Genomic DNA, 21988 nt, shown 5'->3' with positions numbered 1-21988 from the left:
ATATATTACAACAGAAACGTTCATTTAAATGGTAATAATATTTCACAGTATTTTTGATCAAATACATTTGTGTTAAAGAGTTTTTCTCACCACTATCAGGTGTCCTGCTCAGTAGTTGCACACATTTTGGAAACACACAGTATAAATAGGTCTATAAATGTATAGTTTGACAGCTAGTGTGGGAGCCAGAGGCTCGAGACTCCACCCATCCCTTATCCTTATTTATTTTGAATTTCCTATCATCCCAACGATGTGTTAGTTTGTGGACAGCGACATATCCCTATGAGCTTTTCCAATTCCTCTCCTGCCTCTTCCTGTTGTGAACTTATGACACTCATTATGACTCCAGCAATAACTCCGCCCCCATTCCTTTTTTAGCACGGCTGCAGACGCGCAGGCCACGCCCCTTTCTTGTTTAGTCTGCACAAAGACTCCGAAGCCCCGCCCTTTTGACCAAATAAGTCCAGGCTGTCCTTACACGGCGAACAATCGATGCGCGTCGCAGCCTTTTCCTTTCCTTATCCCGTTTATATAGTACGGCGACTTCCGCCCTTGCCGTTAAAGCAGTGCGATCATGGCGGAGCGCGTTCAGCAGCCCCCAGCTAAACGGCTCTGCTGCCGACCCGGGTATAGCACGACATGTAGACCGGGGCAGCGAGTCGGTGGAACCGTATGCGGAGGTTCGGGTTCTGGTCAAGGGGGATCCAGCAAAACCCAGAGCCCCGAATCGCTTTTGGACATTGCAGCGCGGAAAGTAGCGGAGAAGTGGCCGTTCCAACGGGTGGAGGAGCGTTTCGAGCGCATCCCGGAGCCCGTACAGCGGCGGATCGTGTACTGGTCTTTTCCGAGGAGCGAACGGGAGATCTGCATGTATTCCTCGTTCAACACGGGCGGAGAGGAGAGCGCGTCCAGCGGGGAGAGCGTTGACGAGACGCGGTTACCGTTCCGACGCGGCATCGCATTGCTGGAGAGCGGCTGTGTGGACAACGTATTACAAGTCGGTGAGTGTGGATTAAACCCCGCGGCTTGGAAAATATTTACATTTATTTATATTCCAGTCACCATCAACACGGTCGAGAGAAAACGTTCGATTGTCGTTTAAAAGAGGAACACGAGTCGGAATGAAAGGGACTATTGAATTTGCATCGAACAAAGGGAGGAATACAACGGGTTTAAATCTCCCGACAGGGTGCCTGGATGACGTTTTGTTTCGAACGTATCGATACATTTTCGAACGTTCTAAATACAAAAGCGCTACAATGTATCCGCGCGAGATAAACAGCGCGGAAGTGGAGCTCGATGTCGCGCGAGCCATTCAGCGTTTAAAACGCTTTGTTTTCGTTATTCTGTCGCATCTGTGTTGTGTGGTGTTCAACTTTTAGTCGCTGTGTTTGCGTATTAATCGTGTATTTTCACGTATGGCGGTTGAAATGTCAAATCTTGCGAAGGTTGTCTGGTCTGTTTATTTTTCTGAAGTGAAAGCGTGGGGGGTGGTGGGGGGAGGTATTATTGGCGTAGTAAGTCTACTTCTGGATGTAGAGCTGTCATGTCAACTAAAAAGCAGTACTAGGCTATAAGCGAATATTTTTTTTGATCGCTAAGCTTTGTTTTCGCAGCGAAACGCTATTGGATTTTTATTTAGTGGGTGCGCATATCAAATAGCCGTCAGGCAACCCTATTGAAATTGGCACTTTGTTCCCATTTTCATGTTCGCTTGTGTCTTTTCAGCTTTCTGTCACCCTCCAAAAGGAAGGGAAACAAAAGCGGCTTTTTATTTTCTTTCACTGCTTGTTAAATGGAAAAGATTTGGGAAAGGGGTGGGAGGAATGGCGATTTAAAGACGCAGTGCCTCTTTTTTTTTTTTTTTTTTTTTTTTTTTTAAATAGCCCCTACGTCCAGCTGACCCTTGTGACGTCAGCGTGCGTCTCGTAATTGTCAGAGTAGCTGCAAATGCGTTATTCAGCAGCACTACATCTAATGATTCACCCGATTTGTCGTATTGCAACTTTATCCAGCTTTGTTTTTAAAAGTCCCTGCAATTAGCCGTGGCTCTCCGCCCTTTGGAAACAATTCAAGATTTTAATCACATTAGTGCCTTTGCTTAATTTGAATTGTAATGCAATCAGCAAACATAATTTTCTGCATGACCATTCCCCCCTCCTCCACGTCCGTAGCCTGCTGGAGGAGAGGCGCCTCAGCTGGGCTTTATGCCCTCACCCTTCAGCCAAAATGGGTTTCTGCTCTCAGGAACGCACGCACTCACACACATACACACAAGCCTGTGTGTCTTCCCTGCCCGGAGCCTCTTAAAAACGGACTGGCTGTCTCGGAAGATCAAGGGCTCTTGCCCTTTTTCCAACAGGCTACGTGGAGCTCTCTGCTTTTGATTCAGAGAGAAGCGCTTTTTCCCTTTGTGTGCGCCTCACTCCGAGCTCCGGCGATGGGAAATGACAAGCCTGCGCGCACGGGGAGGGTTTCTTGGCTGATTGCATCCCAGTATGGAATGCTCTGCAAAAATAAAGCCAAGCAGCGATAAATAAAAGATGCAATCTTGCGACGCAGGCAGGGCCGGTTGTGTGTGTGTGTGTGTGTGCTTTCAGCAGACCCGGATTAGCCCCGATAGGTAGAGCTCACCGTGACGAACGAGCCGAGACCGAATTCAGGACAGGAATTTGTTTTGCTTTCTATCATATGTAGGGGGAGGGGATGCAATAAAGCGATAACTCTCATAAATATGTCCGTGGCTTCGTCCATGTTAGCCTATATTTACATACCTCATCTTGTTTTGTGCATGTAGGGAATGTGACGGATGTTGCATGCAGCACTGATCTTGTGGGAGAGAAGTGTGTGTGTTTTCATCAACAATTGATGTCGGAGCTCACTGCGGGATTATTGCACGCTCCCTGTAGCGTGCGCTCCTCCAAACGGATTGCTGTGGAAACCAGCGTGGCATTATAGCTCTGGGAGCAAGGCTTGCTGTTGCACACGGCATACATTTATAAGCAGTGCTTATGCATCCCTTGCTGTGGCTTCTTGCATCCTCATATTGATCACACCGAGCCTGAAAGGTCACCAGGTTCAAGTTCAGCCCTTTCCAGCCGTGTGTTATGTTTCCATCTGTCACGACTTTATTAGGCTGCCGATCGGATATTTAATGCTGATCCTATTAGTGCCTTTTGGTTGCGATATGTTTGCCAATATGCTCAGCTGTTAAAGATCAATGGGAATTAACAGCAGATATGGCGGATCATGTGATGCATGTATAGTGCGCCGTTTGATGTGCAGTAAAATAACAGAGGCGTCTGCAAAGGTCAGAGGTCAACGTGGTATATGTCACTGCTTTCAGTTGCCGTAATAACTTGACAGTTAAATCTCAAAGAGGCCGAGTGATCTCATTTTCCATTATTATAGTTTGAGTCAGGACGTTTTGTGGCTTGTTCTCGGAAATACTCTTAGTTTTTTGAAATTCTAGCATTGATGTTAATGGCAGAACCATACGCGAGTCCCTGAGGTGTATTGATCAGATAAAGAAGACGGTGTCATAGCGGCGTAATGATATAACGGGACAGAATAAACTGATTTGTTTATTGATCTCGCATCAGAGGAGACGCTGATTTCCATCAGCCTTATTAACCCAGAAAGTGTGTGTGTGTGTGTAAGAGGAAGAATAAAAAATGCACATGCTGTAATGTGTGTTCCAGCTCACTGAGCCAGTGGAAAGAAAAGCCTTATGCCTGCGTTAACATTTCTGTCATTCATACACAGAAGTGCAAAATTTAAGATGTACAACTTAAATGTTGCATGAGGCTGTTGGTTGTGTGGCATGTGGAAGAGAGAGAGGGGCGTTCCAGGCTGTAGTCGGGGAGATTTCAGGTCAGTGTGTCTGTGTTGTTGCTTTACGATGCTTCATAAGACTCATGACGTGTCTGTAGCCGTGATGACACTTTTTCACCTTCCAGTCACACATGCGAGATGTTTGAGGACGATACCAAGATTTCTCTCACTTTGTGCCTGAAATACATTATTAAATGTCAAAATATGTAAATTAACTGATGCGTAATGTAATTAGCATACTATTCCGGCAATATATAACACTTATGCATGTATACACTTTTTTTTTTATATGCATATAATACTCTACTGTATCCCACAATGCAATTGTGGTTGACTTGATACACCACTGAACCACATATTTTTTTTAATGAGACTTCCAAAAGTGAAGTAGTCCTTTTCAATTTAAATTTGGATTAAAAATGCAAAATTAGAGTTTATTTCTAAGATGGTTTGCACTACACATTTGAAAAGTGTGTGAAAAACGGTGCTCAGTTTTTTGTTTTTAAATAGATTGCAGTATTTCATCATTGCATAATAACCAGAAATTCTGCATATTGTTAAGTTTTCTCTTTAAATATCAGGTGTTATTTTGGTAACACTTTACAATAAGGTTCATTGTAACATTAGTTAAGAATGAACAATACTTGTACAGCATTTATTAATCGTAGTTAATATTAATTTCAACATTTACTAATACGTTATTAAAATCAAAGTGTGTGAATTGGTTAACATTAGTTAATGCACTGTGTGTGTGAACTAACATGAACAAACAATGAACAGCTGGATTTTTATTAACAAATATGAACTAATACAGTAATAAATGTATTGCTCATTGTAAATTCATGTTAATACATTAACTAATGAACCTTATTGTAAAGTGCTACCGTTATTTTTTTATTTTAGTTAAAGTATTATTTTGCTTAAACTTTACAATAAGGTTTCATTAGTTTCCTACATTATCTAACATGAGAATGAACAATACTTCTACAGTACTTGTTAATGTTATATTCAACATTTACTAATACATTATAAAAATCAAAAGTTGTATTTGTTATCATTAGTTAATGAACTAACATGAACAAACAATGAACTGATGTATTTATAACATTAACACAGATCAAGTAATAAATGTTTTGCTCATGGTTTGTTCATGTTAATAACAAATGAAGGCTTGGTGTAAAGTGTTATCATTATGTGTAATTTAGCATTACATCAGACGGCATGCAGTGACTGGCATTAAGCGCTTCGTCTGTCTGAGCCGCTTTGAGAAGTCAGATTGACAGTAAGTCTACAGATTTGCACCATGTATTGAAAGTTAGCGCTCCACCCACAATGCTCTTTGATGTAGTTTGCGGTGGAGGGCGTAAGCTGTGCTCTTCTGCTGCAGGGTCTGCTGTACCACACACACACACACACACACACACACACTTCAGTTGTGCAAGTCTACAAGAGCTAGATCACTAGCATTACCAGTCACATAAAAGCCCAGAGATTCACTCCTGTGGAATTCGGTCCGTTCCAGAGATCTGGAGAGCTACGTTGCGAAATATCACATCATAACGAACTGCATTTTGACTTCATCGTGAAGTTTAGCCTGAATGTTACATTCCTGATACTGCAGTGCCCCAAAGCTCTTCATTTCAGGAAAGGGGAAACTAGAAGCGTAGCTAGTCAAATGTTTGCATGCATGACGGCGGGTTGATGCGTTGTGTTCGTCTAAGCAAAGATGGAGGATTCTGATGTCGAACGAGCTTCTACCCAGCAAGCAATGTTGCGTTTAAAAGACGTCTAATAGCGTCCAAACACAGTCCTGGCGTCTAGGATAAAACAAGGCAACATTTGGGCCGTCAGTGAACGTTTAATAGACGTCTAAACCATCGCCCAGGGATAGACTCGTCATCAATTAGATAAAGAAATGTAATCACTGTTGACTTTGCTCACATGATGGAATATCATACATCTCAAGTTATTTCGGCAAAAACCACATGTAACCAAATTCAAGGTTATTTTGTCCAGATTTGTGTTCCTCATAGCCGGACTATATCGGGTCTATAGTTAACCTAGACTGTAAAATGACGGCTGTTGCATGCTGGGTATTCTCATCCGCTTCTCATGAGTTCAGAGGTTGTAATTAATCGAAATGGAGTGTGAGCGTTTAAGTGATGTTGGTCAGAATAAAGACTTGCTGGGCATCTTCACATTTCTTTGTGAATGAAGATGGGAAGCTTTTATAGTACACACAGATGCGTTAGGTGTGTGTTTAATCGATGCCGTGTGTTTTAGTCATGCTTCCACAGGGAATGATGGGAAATATAGCTTTGCCATAAAACCCAGCCAAATTAGTGACTAAAAGTTGAAATTCACATAATCATGATCAATATCGGCGAGCTTCCAATTTGATTTGTAGAATTTATCATTATATATGTGTTTTATGAATTGGCAGTGGTTTATTTAATCTTCATAGCCCTCAAAATGCCCTAAAACTGCATAAATATATATTTCTTTTTGTTTTATAAGGTGAATTCAGAGTGTTAAATTGTAGGTAAAATTAAATTTGAATGCAATTAACTGTTTTGATTTGGGGATGTCTACACTCTAAAAAATGCTGGGTTGTTTCAACCCAATTTTGGGTAAAATATGGACAAACCCAGCCGTTGATTTTTTTAGTGTAAAGCTATATCATGCATTCTGACTTGTTTACACTGTTAAAGAGTTAGCCTTTTATAAATCTGATCACATTAAAGAGATATGAACGATGCAATACTACTCTATAGGTACTGCAGATTAACATGAGATTGGCAGAAACTGTGTTATGTACTCTGTAATATAAGTAGATTCAACTATTTTTTGAACTTATCACCATTTTATAGAAGAAATGAACTACTTGAGGGTGTACACGCAAGGATTTTACCGTAGTAAAAAGTCACTGAAACTCGTAGAAGTGCAGAAATGAAATGAAGTGCGTACAGTAAGCAGCCGGCAGTCATTTTCTGTAGCGTTTGACCTTTTTCTGGAGTATCGTAGTGTTTCTCGGTGTGTGCGCACTTCAATCTGAGAGTCAAGTATGTGGAGAGGATCGAGGAGTTTGACTTCCTCTCGACAGGATCGCGGCACAGCGACAGACGGCCTTGGCTTTACGTCAGTATTGTTTCTCCCTGCATTATATTCAAGCCGAAAGTAAGACGTTACCCAGTAGGCACGTGTGTGTGTGTGTGTGTGTGCGCGTTTCAGACGTGATTGACTGGAATGTGCTCCGCTTCCCAACATCGACATACTTGAGCAGCGTCCAGTGCCCTGGACGGCTGGAGTCTGGTCACAAGGCCCTCAGCGCTCTCTACATGAATAACACCACCATCTTAAATCACTAATTCTGTTTAAATCTGTTACTTTAATTTCCTATTATCTCTGTAAATCTGCTTTGAAACGGTCTATATTGTTAAAAGCGCTGTATAAATGAAGGTTACTTGACTTGAAAAAGCTTAAGACTAAAAAGCGCTGAAGTTGACTTGACTGTCGACTAACACGCTCCAAACAGAAGTTCCTGAAGTTGGATTGGGGAAAAAAGATTTGCATTGTAACTTTTGGATGCAAACCTTTCTCACTCTGTTTTTATATTGGCGTTCTCATTGTGAAAATGTCAAGTCACCTTTATTTATAAAGCGCTTTATACAATACGGATTTTCAAAGCAGCTTTACAGAGATAACAGGAAAATAATGCAACAAAGATTGTTTCCAGAAGAAGATTGTGTCACAGTCCAGCTTAAGTAAGTTCAGTGAGGATTAATTTTTGTTGTAAAGTTATTAATTTAGTTCATTTACATATGTATAGCCGCTCTGGAGAAAACTGTCATCGTCCAGCTCATTTCAGTTCTCATATAATGGTGTCATTACAGAAAGATCAATAATATTGTTGAATATTAAATTAAAGCTCAGTTTTGTTCTGAATAAACGAACAGTGTATGATTATGATTGCATGCATCCTTATATTTGACATATGTTGACCACTGGCTATTGCTGTATTTCCTTTGCATGCATTCGGCCAAGCCGTCGTCTTTGTTCTTCAGTTTTAGATCCACATGCGGCCCATCTGTGCATATGGTGTTGTCATATCAAGCCAATACCTTTTGAATCTCTCTCTCCAGTATTAGTGATCTATAGTGCGTTCTGGCTCGTGCAGCACAAAGCCGTCTGTGAACATCATGAAGCTTTAGGTGTTTGTAGACTGTGATTTTTATTTGTATTTTTTGGATTATGTTCAGAGTCTGAATGAAGAAGACCCCTGGCCCTCATTCGCTCGCTCTCCCCATCACTGTTCCCCTTTACTGTCTGAATCAATACGGTCAGATGAAGATAATGGGTGATCATTCAAATGCATGGCAATAAACTAAGCTTTTTGTGTATTGAAGGAAGCTGTTGATGTGTTTTTCAGTGCATTCATAGGGTGTTTATCAGCATTAAATTGAAATGCAAATGGAATTCAATGTTGTTGTTACAGAATCAATTTTTACTCTGGCGGTGGTGATTGTCGAGTTAGTATCGAGCTGAGAGTTCAAGCACACGAGCATAAGGCCGGGGTCAGTGATTTCAAAAGGTTATTCTTTAGTTTTCTTTGAGATGGCGGGTTGCACGACTACGGAAATACTTATCAAAACTATACCTGAAGTACTTATGCTTTGTTACCATTTCATAAGCTGTAAGCCATAATCATCAAAATTATAACAAATAAAGGCTTGAAATATCTCACTTTGCATGTAATGAGTCTATATAATATATTAGTTTCACCTTTTAAGTTGAATTACTGAAATAAATGAACTTTTGCATGATATTCAAATTTTTCCTGTTTCTCCTGTATAGTTTGTCAACAAGTGTTTATTAACTGACAGCCCGATGTTTGCAACAATTACGTCACATTAAAATAACATTTTTCATTCTATATTTGACATTGACACGTGCAACATTATTATAACCTTAACATCCACTTATTTTTAGTACTTTATGAATGTAATCTGGACGCACTGTTCGCTGTTGTCATTTCACATTTTGTTTGGCATTCACAAATCCTGCTCTCCTGTGGCCTCATGGGATAGTATGTAAATATTATGCATTATGCATTGGTAAACATTTCAGATATGTTATGCTGGAGTCACATGACCTCACATGTGTTACTGCTTAATTTAGCAAGTGACATCCGGTTCTCCTCCTTTAAAATAATATTATTTTGCATTTTACATTCAAATGCCTTTTTGCAGACATATTCATAAAATAAATGATTGATTAAAGTGTTACTGCTACTTTCGGTTCATTCGTCAATTGGAAAATGTAAGTTCAAGTCGAGAGCATTGCATTGTGGGATATAGTGCAGTGCAGTGTGCTCTGCTCTGCATGCTGTTTATTATGCCAAAAATAGTATGCTAATCTGAGTATGCAAGCCATGCACAGTATACACTACAGGTCAAAAGATTCGAATAATTTGACTTTTTAAATGTGTTAAAATCACTTGTACTCAGTTTTTGATGCTTAATATTTTTGTGGAAACCATGTTTTTTTTCAGGATTTAAATAGTATATTTTGTAACCTTAAAAATGTCTTTACTGCAACTTTTGATCAATTTAATCTGCATGCTTGATGAATAAAAGTATTCATTTATTTTCTGTCTTTTCAAAAAAACATTTTTGAATGGGAGGGTCACGGTTTACACAAATATTGAGCACAGTTTTCAACATTGATAATAATCATAAATGTTTCTTGAGCAGCAAATCATCATATTGTACTGATTTCTGAAGGATCATGTGACACTGCAGACTGGAGTAATGATGCTGAAAATTAATTTTTTTGATCACAGGAATAAAATACATTTCAGTATATATTCACATAGAAAACAGTTAATGTAAATTGCAAAACATTTTTACTGTATTTTTGATCAAATAAATGCAGCCTTGATGAGCATTTTGTTCTGAACTTTTGACCGCCAGTAGTGTATGGTATATAGTGCAGATGCTATTGTGAACACCGCACACTTCCCCTTTAAGAGATTTTCTGTACTAACCTTCAACTTGCACTTGGGCAAGGAGCATGGGAAGTCTAAATATTATTAGCTCATTCTCTGGTTTGTTTCACAGGGAGGCGTTTGATGGAGGAGTGAGCGTCTTTAATTGCTTTTAGGGCCGCAGCTGTATGGGTTTTTTTGTTAGTTAATATTTAGTTAATCTCTAGACTCCAGACCTGCGGGAGAGTTTTCCAGCACCTCTTCATCCATCTTGCGCTGATCTGTATTCCTCCAGCACCATTAACCTTCAGCGAGGGTGAGGACGAGGGGGGCGAGGAGTTGAGTTTGTGGGGGCAGGGATACCGAGGACTCTCTGCTCTGTTTGTTTTCCATTACACGGCTTTACGCCCGCTTCGTTCTCCTGGCCTGCGTTTGAGGACATCAGGGCTCACCGCGGGTCCATACGGCACCAGGCCCGATAAAAAGGCTCAGCATTCCCGCGCTCACGGCATTGGACCCGAATGCAGGGAATTACCTCAAAAGCCAGATTGCCTGTCCTGTCCCTAATCCAGGCTACAGCGAGACCCTGGCAGCGAGTGGGTTTTTACGGATACCCCGAAGCGCGCTGACGCACAAACCGGGCGAGTCTCGCAGCGAGACCGGCCTTAAACGTAACGCAACCATATGCTGATGGACGGCGAGTGGGTTATTTGTCCCGAACCCTCGGCGCACCGTTTCGAAGACCCAATCGGTCTTCATTATCTAGGCCGCAGCTGAGACCTGGAAACGGCGTGGTGATGAATGAGACCTTTAAGCTCACATTAATAGCTAACTATTGCTCATAAGGAGCTTTAGATTGGCGCTCGCTGCTTGATTGGTGCGCCGCTCTCCGCTAATGTCTTTGTGTGTCTTTGAAGAGGCTCGGTGAAAGCGCTTCAAGTGCTTTGGTATGCTAAAGCGACCATTTTTACTCTTTTGGGTTCTCAATGGCTGTTTGGAGGCCTCTGTAAAGTGCAGCATGGCTTTGACATGTAAAGTCCATCGAGCGACACAAAAACATTGCAAATATAGACCCTAAAACTGCTCCGGCTCATCATGCAATCAATATTTCACCACAAAAATGTTTTGTCATCATTTACTCATCCTCAAAGCTGCAATAATAACAAAAAAGCACCATTAAAGTAGGTCATAAGACACATATACTATCTTTTAAAGGATTCCTCCCAGTTTACCATGTATTTTTGTGCAGATTTACGCTTATGTCCTGTATATATTAACTGATTTAATCACATATGTATTGGATTCATTTGGGGGAGTTCATTAACCCGTTAGTAGAGTGCTTCAGGTTATCGGGTCAGTCCTCATTATTGACTATGATTGCATTATTTATAAAAACTAGAACTACTCTTTCTTGAGTTTTCTTCTTCCAAAAACATTAATATTTTGCTGTTATTTTGTTCCAACCGAAGGATTTTTGCACTTTTGTTGACAACTAGACTACTGTTATTTAGAGCTGCATGATTAATCGTTAAAAGATCATAATCTCGATTCAAACACCCCCGCGATCTCATTCCTAAATGACAAAGACTCGCTTGTCTATTATTCTTTGACAAGTATGATCACTGTGAACATTAAGATCTGCGTTTTGATCCAGAGAGAGCCGTTATCATGTATAGGAATGAAACTGCTTCACAAACTGTCTTTTCAACCACACTTTATCACTATTTTTGTGTGACAAATATTCCAATTATCATATAAGTACTGGAATAAAAGTTTATAGTTCGGATATAAACACTGATTTCGACGGTAAAGATCAAAATAGAGTAAATCACCTTTTGAAAGTAACCTGACACTTTAAATAAGGATTGCGTAAATGACCTCGTTACACCAGTAGGTGGCGACAAGTGACCGTTAAAAATGTTTGTCAATAGGCATGTTTCCATTACAGATTTGCGCAAATCTTTTGCGTTTTTTCTTTTCCTTTCTTTTTTTTCCCCCTTCTAAATGTCGACAAAAAATGGCGAAATGGCGCTGTTTCCATTAACCGATGTTATGCGACTAAAACAAAACATTTCCTCTTGTAAAAAGTTATTCCAAAAATCATGGCAACAGACGTTGGGAGGTTTATGTATATCCCAGCCACCGCACTGGCCATTATTATTAATCAAAGGAGACGTGTGTGTGTGTGTTATCCGATCATTAATGGGAAGGAAAGACCCTTATACTGAGAGCGGCTCATATGAGGAGTTTCTGGGTGTTTCTCCCTCATTTCTGCTTCGAGGTCTTGATTGTGGCGTTTCTTTGAGGTTTAGAATCCAGTATTCCTGTTATTCTTTTGTCTTTTATGAGTTCAATAAAGAACTCTGTCTCGTATTCTCTCCAAACACACCGCGTCATCTACGTCAGGTGACTGTAAATACACAAAAACTGTTTTCATTGCAGTTTTGTGAAATATATATATTTTTTTGATTTGCCTGAAAACCCCCCTCATGCGAGCGTAAAACTTTTTTTGCGGTAAATGGGAGTTTTTGCAAAAGTGAGTATTTTCAATTAGCAATTTCAATTTGCGCAATTTAAAGGGTAATGGAAACGTGGCTATTGAATCAATCAATAGATTTGTTCAAAAACTCTGAATCATTTAGTAATGAAACAAGTGAAGTATTTTGGAGTGAGTCATTGAATCATTCACCCAATTTTTTTTATTCAGATTAATTAAAGCTTTATAAAATGGACTGCAGCAATTCATATTTTGTCAGAACCTCTAGTAAATTGGTTGTTTAGTTGTCTGTTCAGAATTGCATGAGAATCATGATCTCTATTTGATTTTTTTTTTATTTTTTTTATTGTGCTTTTTTCTTCCTTTTTTCGGCTTTTGACTACTTTCATGCTACTTTTTGTTGAATGAAAAAAGCTACAGTGACCTTCAGCTGAAGCTCTCCTTTAGTGTTTCATAATGGAAAGAAATGAATACGGGTTTTGAGGGCGAGTAAATAATCGCATGCTTTCGATTTTTGTCTGAACGCTCCCTTTAAAGAGGCCCGCTGTGAGTGTCGAGGAGGAGCTCGGTGCGGTGCGTTTGATGATGACGAGGGGCTGTTATTTCCCTTTTCTCTTGTTTTTCTTCTCTTTGTCTAAGCGTGGTTAACCTGACCACGGAGCAGAGCTAGCAGCTGTGCTCCTGACGATCAGTTTCAAAAGCAAACCCGGGTCACCACTTATCCACCATTTCCTGCTGCAGCTCCCCCTTCTGGGACCCATGTGCTGGATAGACTTACACACACACACACACACACACCTCCTCCTTCCGTCTGCTCGCCGGCTTTAATGAGCTATGAAGAACAGGACGCTGAGAGTTTAACCTTCCCAGGGCCGGTCCCGTTCAAACGCCCCGGCTTTAGGTAAACAAAACAAAAGCAGGCTCCTTCAGGGGCCGCACATGTTCGCACAGGCCCCGTGTGAATCCTGCTGTTGATCCAACGCCTCGCCCATCGTGCTCTCACCCTTAGAAATGAGTGCCAGTGGGTTCAAGAACCAGAAGATCTTGAAGTCAAACAGGTTGAAGGCGATCATGAAGCGTAAGGCCAGTGGCGCTCCACACCAGATTTGCTCTTTGGTCGGAAGTGTGTGTGTGTTTGGGAGTCATTGAACGTGAATCACAATTGCGCCTGCCTACTTTCTAAATGCATGTTTATAGTTTTGTGAATGATTCATCGGTTATTCACAAAAATGTGCTTGTTATCGTAATCATTAATCGAACTGTGCTTTTCAGTGTTTATCTATCTTTAAAGGAATAGTTCACTTAAAAATAAAAATTCTGTACAAACCTGTATGAATTTCTGAGAAGATATAAGACACAAAAGAAGATATTTTAAAGAATATGAGCAACCAAACAGTTGATGTGACCCCATTGACTTCCATAGTATTTTATTTTCTACTATATAAGTCAATGGGTTCATCAACTGTTTGGTTACCGACATTCTTCAAAATATATTTGCTTGTGTTCAACATGAGAAAGAAATGCACACAGGTTTGAAACCACTTTAGGGCGAGTAAATGATGACAGTATTTTCATTTTTAAGTGAACTATTCCTTTAAGCCTGACGTTATTATGATTTTTTTTATAACAGAAGGTGCTGTTTTATTGTTTTCGTGTGTGCGTGTGTGTGTGTGTGTGGTGGCATGTTTTCCCATCAGGTTTTGAAATGAGGCTGCCAGACGAGGGAAATGGAAACGCTGCGGCACTGCGGAGGCTCGATTTGCTTCCCGAGCCAGAGTATGCAAACTATTGACAGGCCTTTATCATTTTTATTTAGTGGAGTGCGGGAGGCAGGAGTGTGTGTGTCAATTCGCCGGCAGAGCCTAAAACCGATCGAGATTTATGGGTGCGTAAGCAAGACGAATGGATGGGCCTGACTTCCTCCAGAATGTGCCATAAATGACATATTTAGCACTGTGAGGATTGGGCGGCGTCCATTAATTCAGCGTGGATATTGACAATGCCGTGAACACCGGTGGAAAGAGGCTAGTTGTGTGAACTGTAATAATGATTGTAATTCCATCCGCAAGCCGTGTGAAAAGGCATAACGCTACACGACGGAATTGCATTCAGAAATGGGGTGCGGCACGATAAATCATCCCTGTTAAACCAAAAGGGTTAGCAGTCTGTAAATTACACGCGGAGAAAGAAAACAAAGGGTTGGGAGCATTTGGAAATACATTTATTTTTTACGTCAGTTCACAAGCTTGTAATCTGACTTACTCCTACATGATGGAATTGTGCAAAATTTCTTGTAAAAGACACCGTGATCCTTTGTTTAGTTTGAAGCCTCTTGCCTAACCAGAACGATTAGTCTTTGTGTTTGGGATGAAAGGTGAAGCCATCGCCGCATTAAGTTGACGTTTAAGTGAATGAGTTGTTCGAGTCGCACCGTAAGATAAGCGAATAAGTCATTCTTTGTGCTTGACTCGGTTACAAGCCTGCTTTTGTGCCTCATAAGAGTTCATAGCACCCCCATAAAAGCAGCCAGTGAGTCAGTGACTGTTCAAACGTGGTTTGGAGTGGCTCATATCCTCTAAACGAGTTCTTCTGGATAAGGAATCATTTAACACCAGGCCAGAGGTCTTTAAGAACTCCCCAGTAAGCATTTTTTTTCTCAGAAACACAAGTAATATGTTTAACGTCTAGGAAAATCGGTCTGCGGTCGTGCGACAGGCGGCCACACTGGCATGGCAGACTTCTGCAGCGAGTCTGCTGGAACTTTGACACGCTTTTAAAAAGTTCTTGAGCACAGCTGTGCCGAACCTGATTGTCCACACACACACACACACACACACACACACACACACACACACACACACACACACTTGGCTGCCAGCAGGCGTGGGTGGCATTTGCATTACTAAGGTTTTGGCATGTTTGTCTCTTGACAAGGTTAAAGTTTTAAATGGGGATTGTCACATTGCTCTGCATCTGTGGAGAAGAAAAAGCAGAAACTCTCAGGCACACATAATTAAACATGGAGATTGGTTGCATGCAGTTTTGAATAGCAAAGGTCTATTTTTCTCTAAAGTATTGGGTCATTTCATGCTGCATTCACGTCATGCCTTGTGATGTTAAAAAAAACACATTATTTTCCTCATATTCTCTGTTGTTGCGGCTCCTCTCTTCCCAGTCTGTCAGTAACGCTCTATTTACTTCCTGTCTCTATGAAGCCCCTCCTCCTGAAAAGCACACTGTGCTCTGATTGGTCGGCTGGATCAGTGTGCTGTGATTGGCCAAGCACTTAGATGGAATTTTTTTTGTGTGTATTTTAGTCAATGTCTGTTAGCTTTGAGACTAGTCTATATGCTAGTGTGTACTCCTAAATAAGATTTTAAAATGTCTTATAACAGTTTTGGTCTTTGTTTCAGAAGATCTTGGACTAATTTTTGTCCAATCCTAGAACGAAAACGTTTTGAAAACACTGGAAAAATATGACTAGTGACTACTTATTAAGATTTTATCTATAATCCAAAAGTCCTTAAACCAAGATGCATTTAATTGAAGCAACACTGCATAAGATATTAAGACTTGTTTTTAGATACAGTCTCTTTCATATATATTTGTGTATTTTTTTCTTCCTGCACTTTTTACACTTGTTTTTAACTTGTTTATACTTAAAAACAGTGTAAAACATATTCATATTAAACAGGAAATCTATGAAATCAAGTCTTAATGTCTTATGCAGTGTTACTTTAATTAAATTGGTTGTTTAAGGGTTTTGGGATATTTTTAATGTCTTAATAATATCTTATGCAGTGTTGCTTTTATTAAATCTGTTGTGTTATAGAGTTTTTGGATATTGTTAATGTCTTAATATTATGCAGTGTTGCTTTTCAAGTTTAGTTTATTTTTTTAGGATTTTTGAATAATTAGCTGGAAAATAAGACAAAAATACTCAAATACAGACATTGTTTTGCAGTTAAGCAAATCATCAATGATGGCTGTGATGTAAATATGACTGCACTTTAACACTGTCTATGACAACATGGCTTCTCAAAGAGTTGCTGCCATATTGGTTGTTTATAATTTTGTTGAATAGTGAGTATTTTTTTAGTCTAAGGCCTTGTCCACACTAATACATTTTTGTTTGAAAACGCATCTTTTTCTCTCCGCTTGTCCTTTCGTTCACATTGAGACGACGTTTTTATTCATGAAAACAAAGCTTATTGAAAGCGCTCCCCAAAGTAGATCGATTTAAAAATGCTGGTTTCGTGTTGTAGTGTGGACTGTGAAAACTGAGGTATTTAAAAACGATGACGTACGTTTAGTCATGTGACGCATATTGAACCCATCGATATTGATGTTTATAGCGGTATTGTGTCTGTTATATGTGATTCACTTTCACACAGTTGCTGAAATATGTTACTTTGCTCACTCTTCATAACACAGTCCTGCAAATATGACAGAAAATGTACTCGCATTTTGAAAACATGAGAGCAGTCGCGTTTTAGACCAAACATATGTAGACCAAACATAACATGAATGTAGACGTAGCCTAAAACATCGGTGTAAATTGAACATTAGTGTGCACACTGTTCCCATTGAAATGCATTTGTCTTCAAGCAGTACCGAATAGGTGTAATGACGGTCACCAGTCAGAATGTGAGCGGGCCGTGGACCGAACCCTGAGGGATCTCGCCAGGCTTCATCTGTCTCCGTGGCGCGCGCCGAGAATAATGGATCTGTTTGTGTTGTGCTCTGAATGGTACATCGAACCCAATCGGCACTAAAACACAGTTTCCTCTAATGCACCTCTGTATTTATCTGCAGATTACCAATACTGATACGGTCTGGGCGCAGCACGTCTTTGTTTGCCAACGGTTTCTGAAGCGTCCTTCTGGGAAGTGGCCACATGTGCCTCCAGCACTGAACACACACTGGGAATTAGGTCTGACACGCACATGGCTGGTTGGCTAGCTCTCTCTCTCTCTCTCTCTCTCTCGCTCGCTCGCTCGCTCGCTCGCTCCGGGGGAGGAGGTGTGGAAGGGGGCGGAGCTTGGCAGCAGAATTCCTCCTTTGTGCTGCAGTTGTAGGCTCGGCTTTGTCTCGAATTTCATGTCGGTTGACGTCTCAGACCGAGGACATGTGTGCTCGTTAGCTTTAAAAAAAAAAGAAAAAAAAAGAGCTAAAATGAGCAGCGCCGGAGCCTGGCAGCCCTCGCCGTGCCACAATACCCATCTCCAGCGGGCACAATGAGGGCTTGGCGTGACAGTCTGTCTCCATGCCACTCTACCCAATGGCTCCAGATGCACGTTGGTCCCATTCCCGCTATGTGCGAGGGCTTTTCCAGATGGAATGAGTCCACTTTCCCCTCAGACAGGAATGCACAATCTCCCCCACTCGAGCCAGGATCCAAGCTCAGGTTTTGGCCATTAACCTCTACAAATAAATGACAACTGGCTCTTTTTGATCAGCCCAAGTGGGAGCATATGTGGCAAACCGCTCCTTTGTTTGGTCCGTGAGCCGATGTGGCATGTGGTGCCGATTGAGGCTCTTTTTCTACTGTAATAATTCTTTCCAGTCAGTGTGTTGGTCTTTGAAAGAGAGGGTTCTGCCATCAGGAAGTGCAGCTGGAGGCCTTTGCTTTAGTGCTAAACGGCCTGTTGAATATGAGTCTTGACGGACTCTTATTTATGCACCTGTTGGGTTTAAGAGGTCAGGGGTTGTGCTACTCTGGGTCTGAACAGCTAGTGTTCACTTGTGCAGGTGGACTCTCCGCTATCAGATGGTGTGGACAGTCGACTTGACAGTGACAGACTTGACAGGTTTTACACCCAAATGCACATTGCTAACTTGATTTAACATGCCTACTCTCGAGCTGGTTTAATAGCATTGGACCTTTTGTGAGTTCCACTGTATTTCAATGGTGTGTGTGTGTGTGTGTGTGTGTGTGTGTGTGTGTGTGTGTGTGTCTGTCTGTGGTGTGTGTACACAAGCTTATAAATCATATACAGAATGAGTTTTTTTGAAAATGTAAAAAATGCGGAAAGTTGTGTGTGATGGGTAGGTTTAGGGGTCTGGTTAGTGTGTGTGTGATGGGTAGGTTTAGGGGTCTGGTTAGTGTGTGTGTGATGGGTAGGTTTAGGGGTCTGGTTAGTGTGTGTGTGATGGGTAGGTTTAGGGGTTGTATTAGTGTGTGTGTGTGAGAGAGAGAGATGGGTAAGTTTAGTGTGTGTGTGTGATGGGTAAGTTTAGGGGTTGGATTAGTGAGTGTGTGTGATATGGGTAGGTTTAGGTGTGTGTGTGTGTGTGTGTGATGGGCAGGTTTAGGGTGTGTGTGTGTGTGTGTGTGTGTGATGGGTAAGTTTAGGGGTTGGATTAGTGAGTGTGTGTGATATGGGTAGGTTTAGGGGTTGTATTAGTGTGTGTGTGTGTGAGAGAGATGGGTAAGTTTAGTGTGTGTGTGTGTGTGAGAGAGAGAGATGGGTAAGTTTAGGGGTTGGATTAGTGAGTGTGTGTGATATGGGTAGGTTTAGTGGTTGGATTAGTGTGTGTGTGTGATGGGTAGGTAGGTTTAGGGGTTGGATTTGTGTGTGTGTGTGTGTGTGTGATGGGTAGGTAGGTTTAGTGGTTGGATGTGTGTGTGTGATGGGTAAGTTTAGGGGTTGGATTAGTGTGTGTGTGTGATGGGTAGGTTTAGTGGTTGGATGTGTGTGTGTGATGGGTAAGTTTAGGGGTTGGATTAGTGTGTGTGTGTGATGGGTAGGTTTAGTGGTTGGATTAGTATGTGTGTGTGTGTGATGGGTAGGTTTAGTGGTTGGATTAGTGTGTGTGTGTGTGTGTGTGTGATGGGTAGGTTTAGGGGGGGTGTGATGGGTAGGTTTAGGTGTGTGTGTGATGGGTAGGTTTAGGGGTTGGATTAGTGTGTGTGTGTGTGTGTGTGATGGGTAGGTTTAGTGGTGTGTGATGGGTAGGTTTTGGGGTGTGTGTGTGTGATGGGTAGGTTTAGGGGTGTGTGTGTGAGAGATGGGTAAGTTTAGTGTGTGTGTGTGTGTGTGTGTGTGTGTAGGTTTAGGGGTGTGTGTGTGTGTGTGTGTGATGGGTAGGTTTAGGGGTGTGTGATGGGTAGGTTTAGGTGTGTGTGATGGGTAGGTTTAGGGGTTGGATTAGAGTGTGTGTGTGTGTTAGGGTTACTGTTTTTATAGGACAGTATAAAAATCAATTCGTCTGTGAGTGTGTGTGTGTGTGTGAAGTCCTTTTGAAGCGAGTCCGTTCACTTGGTTGCCATCTTGGGCAGCTCACATTTAGTTAATAATAATAAAAACTTAAAGGGATAGTTCACTTTAAAATGAAAATTCTGTCATCATTTACTCACCCTCAAGTTGTTTCAAACCTGTATTAATTTATTTCTTCTGCTGAACACAAAGAAAGATATTTTGAAGAATGTCAGTAACCAAACAGTAGTCTGTACCCATTGACTTCCATAGTATTTTTTTTCCTACTATAGAAGTCAATGGGTACAGACTACTGTTTGGTTACTGACATTCTTCAAAATATCTTTCTTTGTGTTCAGCAGAAGAAATAAATTAATACAGGTTTGAAACAACTTGAGGGTGAGTAAATGATGACAGAATTTTCATTTTAAAGTGAACTATCCCTTTAAGTCATTGCAGCAACTTTTTTTCAATTGGTGTGACTTTACAAAAACATATTGGCTGATTTGGCTCAAAGTCAAACTATTTAAAATAAATTGACAACTGAATAGTAAAAGGTGTAAATAATATGTATGTGTCCATGTTGATCGATGTAATATTGACTTTAAACAACTCTATCCAAACAGGGATATGTAGACACAACAGTAAACACACGCTCTTTCCAGCTAATATCAACATCAGCCAGTGTTTGCATTTGAAGAAGTTCCCCTCCAAGTGTTTATTACCCGATCTGCTTCAGTTCACGAACTTCACGGTTTCAGTTCTTTATTGTTCTTACAGATGAAAAATTTGGCATTGTATAGCATTTTCAGAATTGTCAGTGCATCCCTAAAGATTGTTACAATAACCTTTTTAAATGATCAATAAAAGTAGTTTTTTTTCTTTTTGTGCATCTATATGACATCTTTGTTGACCTACGTTTAAAAATAACTTTTTTTAAGTCAAGTGAAAATGTTGGTTGTATGTTGAGCTTTGTGATTTCTCATTCATTTTTCTACAAGGGGTTATTTCATTTTTATTGTATTTTTATTTGTGACCCTGGATCACAAACCCAGTCTGGAGCCGCACGGGTATATCTGTGGAAATAGCAACTATACATTGTACGGGTCAAAATTATAAATTTTTCTTTTATGCCAAAAATCATGAGGATATTAAGATCATGTTCCATGAAGATATTTAGTAAATTTCCTACCGTAAATATATAAAACATGTATTTTTGTGAGTGAATGCAGCACAATCGTGAACATAAATGCACAACTTTAAAGGAGATTTTCTCAATGTTTACATTTTTTTGCATCCTCAGATTCCAGATTGTCAATAGTTGTATCTCGACCAAATATTGTCCTATCCTAACAGTCCATACATCAATGGAGAGATTATTTATTCAGCTTTCAGATGATGCATAAATCTCAATTTAAAAAAATTCACCCATGGGACTGGTTTTGTAGCCTGACTACGTCAGACTTCCTATTTCCGCTAATTTAATTTCGCTCCTGTAGTTAGTCTGAGATAGCGGCCTATCTTTCAGTTTTCCACCGGCCTTCAGACGGCCGGGCCAATCAACGAACAGAGGGCGGGCTGAGAGCCGTGACGTAGTTGCTAAGCGCCGAGTTTTACATTGTAGGTCAGAGAAATCGAAAACCGAAACGAGACACGGGATGCAATTCGCTCTGTTATGGAGAACCAGTGCCGCCGCTCCCACCACGGCGCGCTGCGCGTAGCGTAGGGAACCAAGAGCTGAGGAGGCACCAAAAAAATAGCGTTCCGGGAGTCTCCCGCATGTTGATAGCGGCTCACTGACGCCCGCAAATTAGTTAAAATCTCCTGAATCTAGAGCGATCGCGCCCACGAGACAGAGACTGTGCTCCAAACCGCGTAGCGCGTGCACGGCAGAGAGGGAGAGAGAGCAAGAGAGGCGTGTGTGCCTCATGAAGCTTCTCGGGGTAGAGGGCATCATAAAGGAATTATGCTTAGGGCACCGAAATGGCGAGCAGCGGCACTGGCTGTGTTTAAAAGATCTAATCCTAAATTTGAGAGTTGGCTACAAATATTTTCTTGTTTCACTCTGTCAAAAATAAGTTTAGAGGCCGTGATTGTACCGTGTATGCGTAGATTAACTTCGCATAATCTGCAAAAGTCATTTACAGCCATGTTCACTCCGGTATTTCGCTCGCATCATCATGTGTTTACAGCAGGTTTACAGTGGAAGTTCGATCATAGATTTGAGTTCGATGCATGATGTCTGTGGTTCGATGCGGCTGTACAGGCGCATAACATACGTCCTAACTGAACTTATCTGATTGGCTTACGGGTAACCAATGATTTTAAACTTCAGACAATCGCCCCCTAGCGAGAGAGAAAACACTTCTCTATTATGCCATTCCAGACTCTGTCTACGAAGCAAAGTGAAGTAGCAGAGTTTGGTATTACCAGGCTACTGGTTTTGTGGTCCAGGGTCACATATATTAATCT

General features: G+C 41.0%; 1 protein-coding gene across 1 annotated transcript in view; it reads left to right on the top strand.

Moving 5' to 3' along the window:
* The first annotated feature begins 490 nt into the window (after positions 1-490).
* Positions 491-21988, top strand: part of LOC306991856 (zinc finger SWIM domain-containing protein 6) — a 100465-nt gene continuing 78967 nt past the window's right edge. The window contains exon 1 of the mRNA XM_079600081.1: positions 491-1001. Within this exon, the coding sequence (XP_079456207.1) occupies positions 575-1001 (427 nt within the window). The 5' untranslated portion in view covers positions 491-574. The remainder of the gene's footprint in view (positions 1002-21988) is intronic.

Source organism: Phoxinus phoxinus, assembly GCF_949152265.1.
Source record: "Phoxinus phoxinus genome assembly, chromosome: 23".
Lineage (NCBI taxonomy): Eukaryota > Metazoa > Chordata > Actinopteri > Cypriniformes > Leuciscidae > Phoxinus > Phoxinus phoxinus.
Note: the sequence above shows the minus strand (reverse complement) of the source record. Positions and strands in the feature narration are given on the sequence as shown.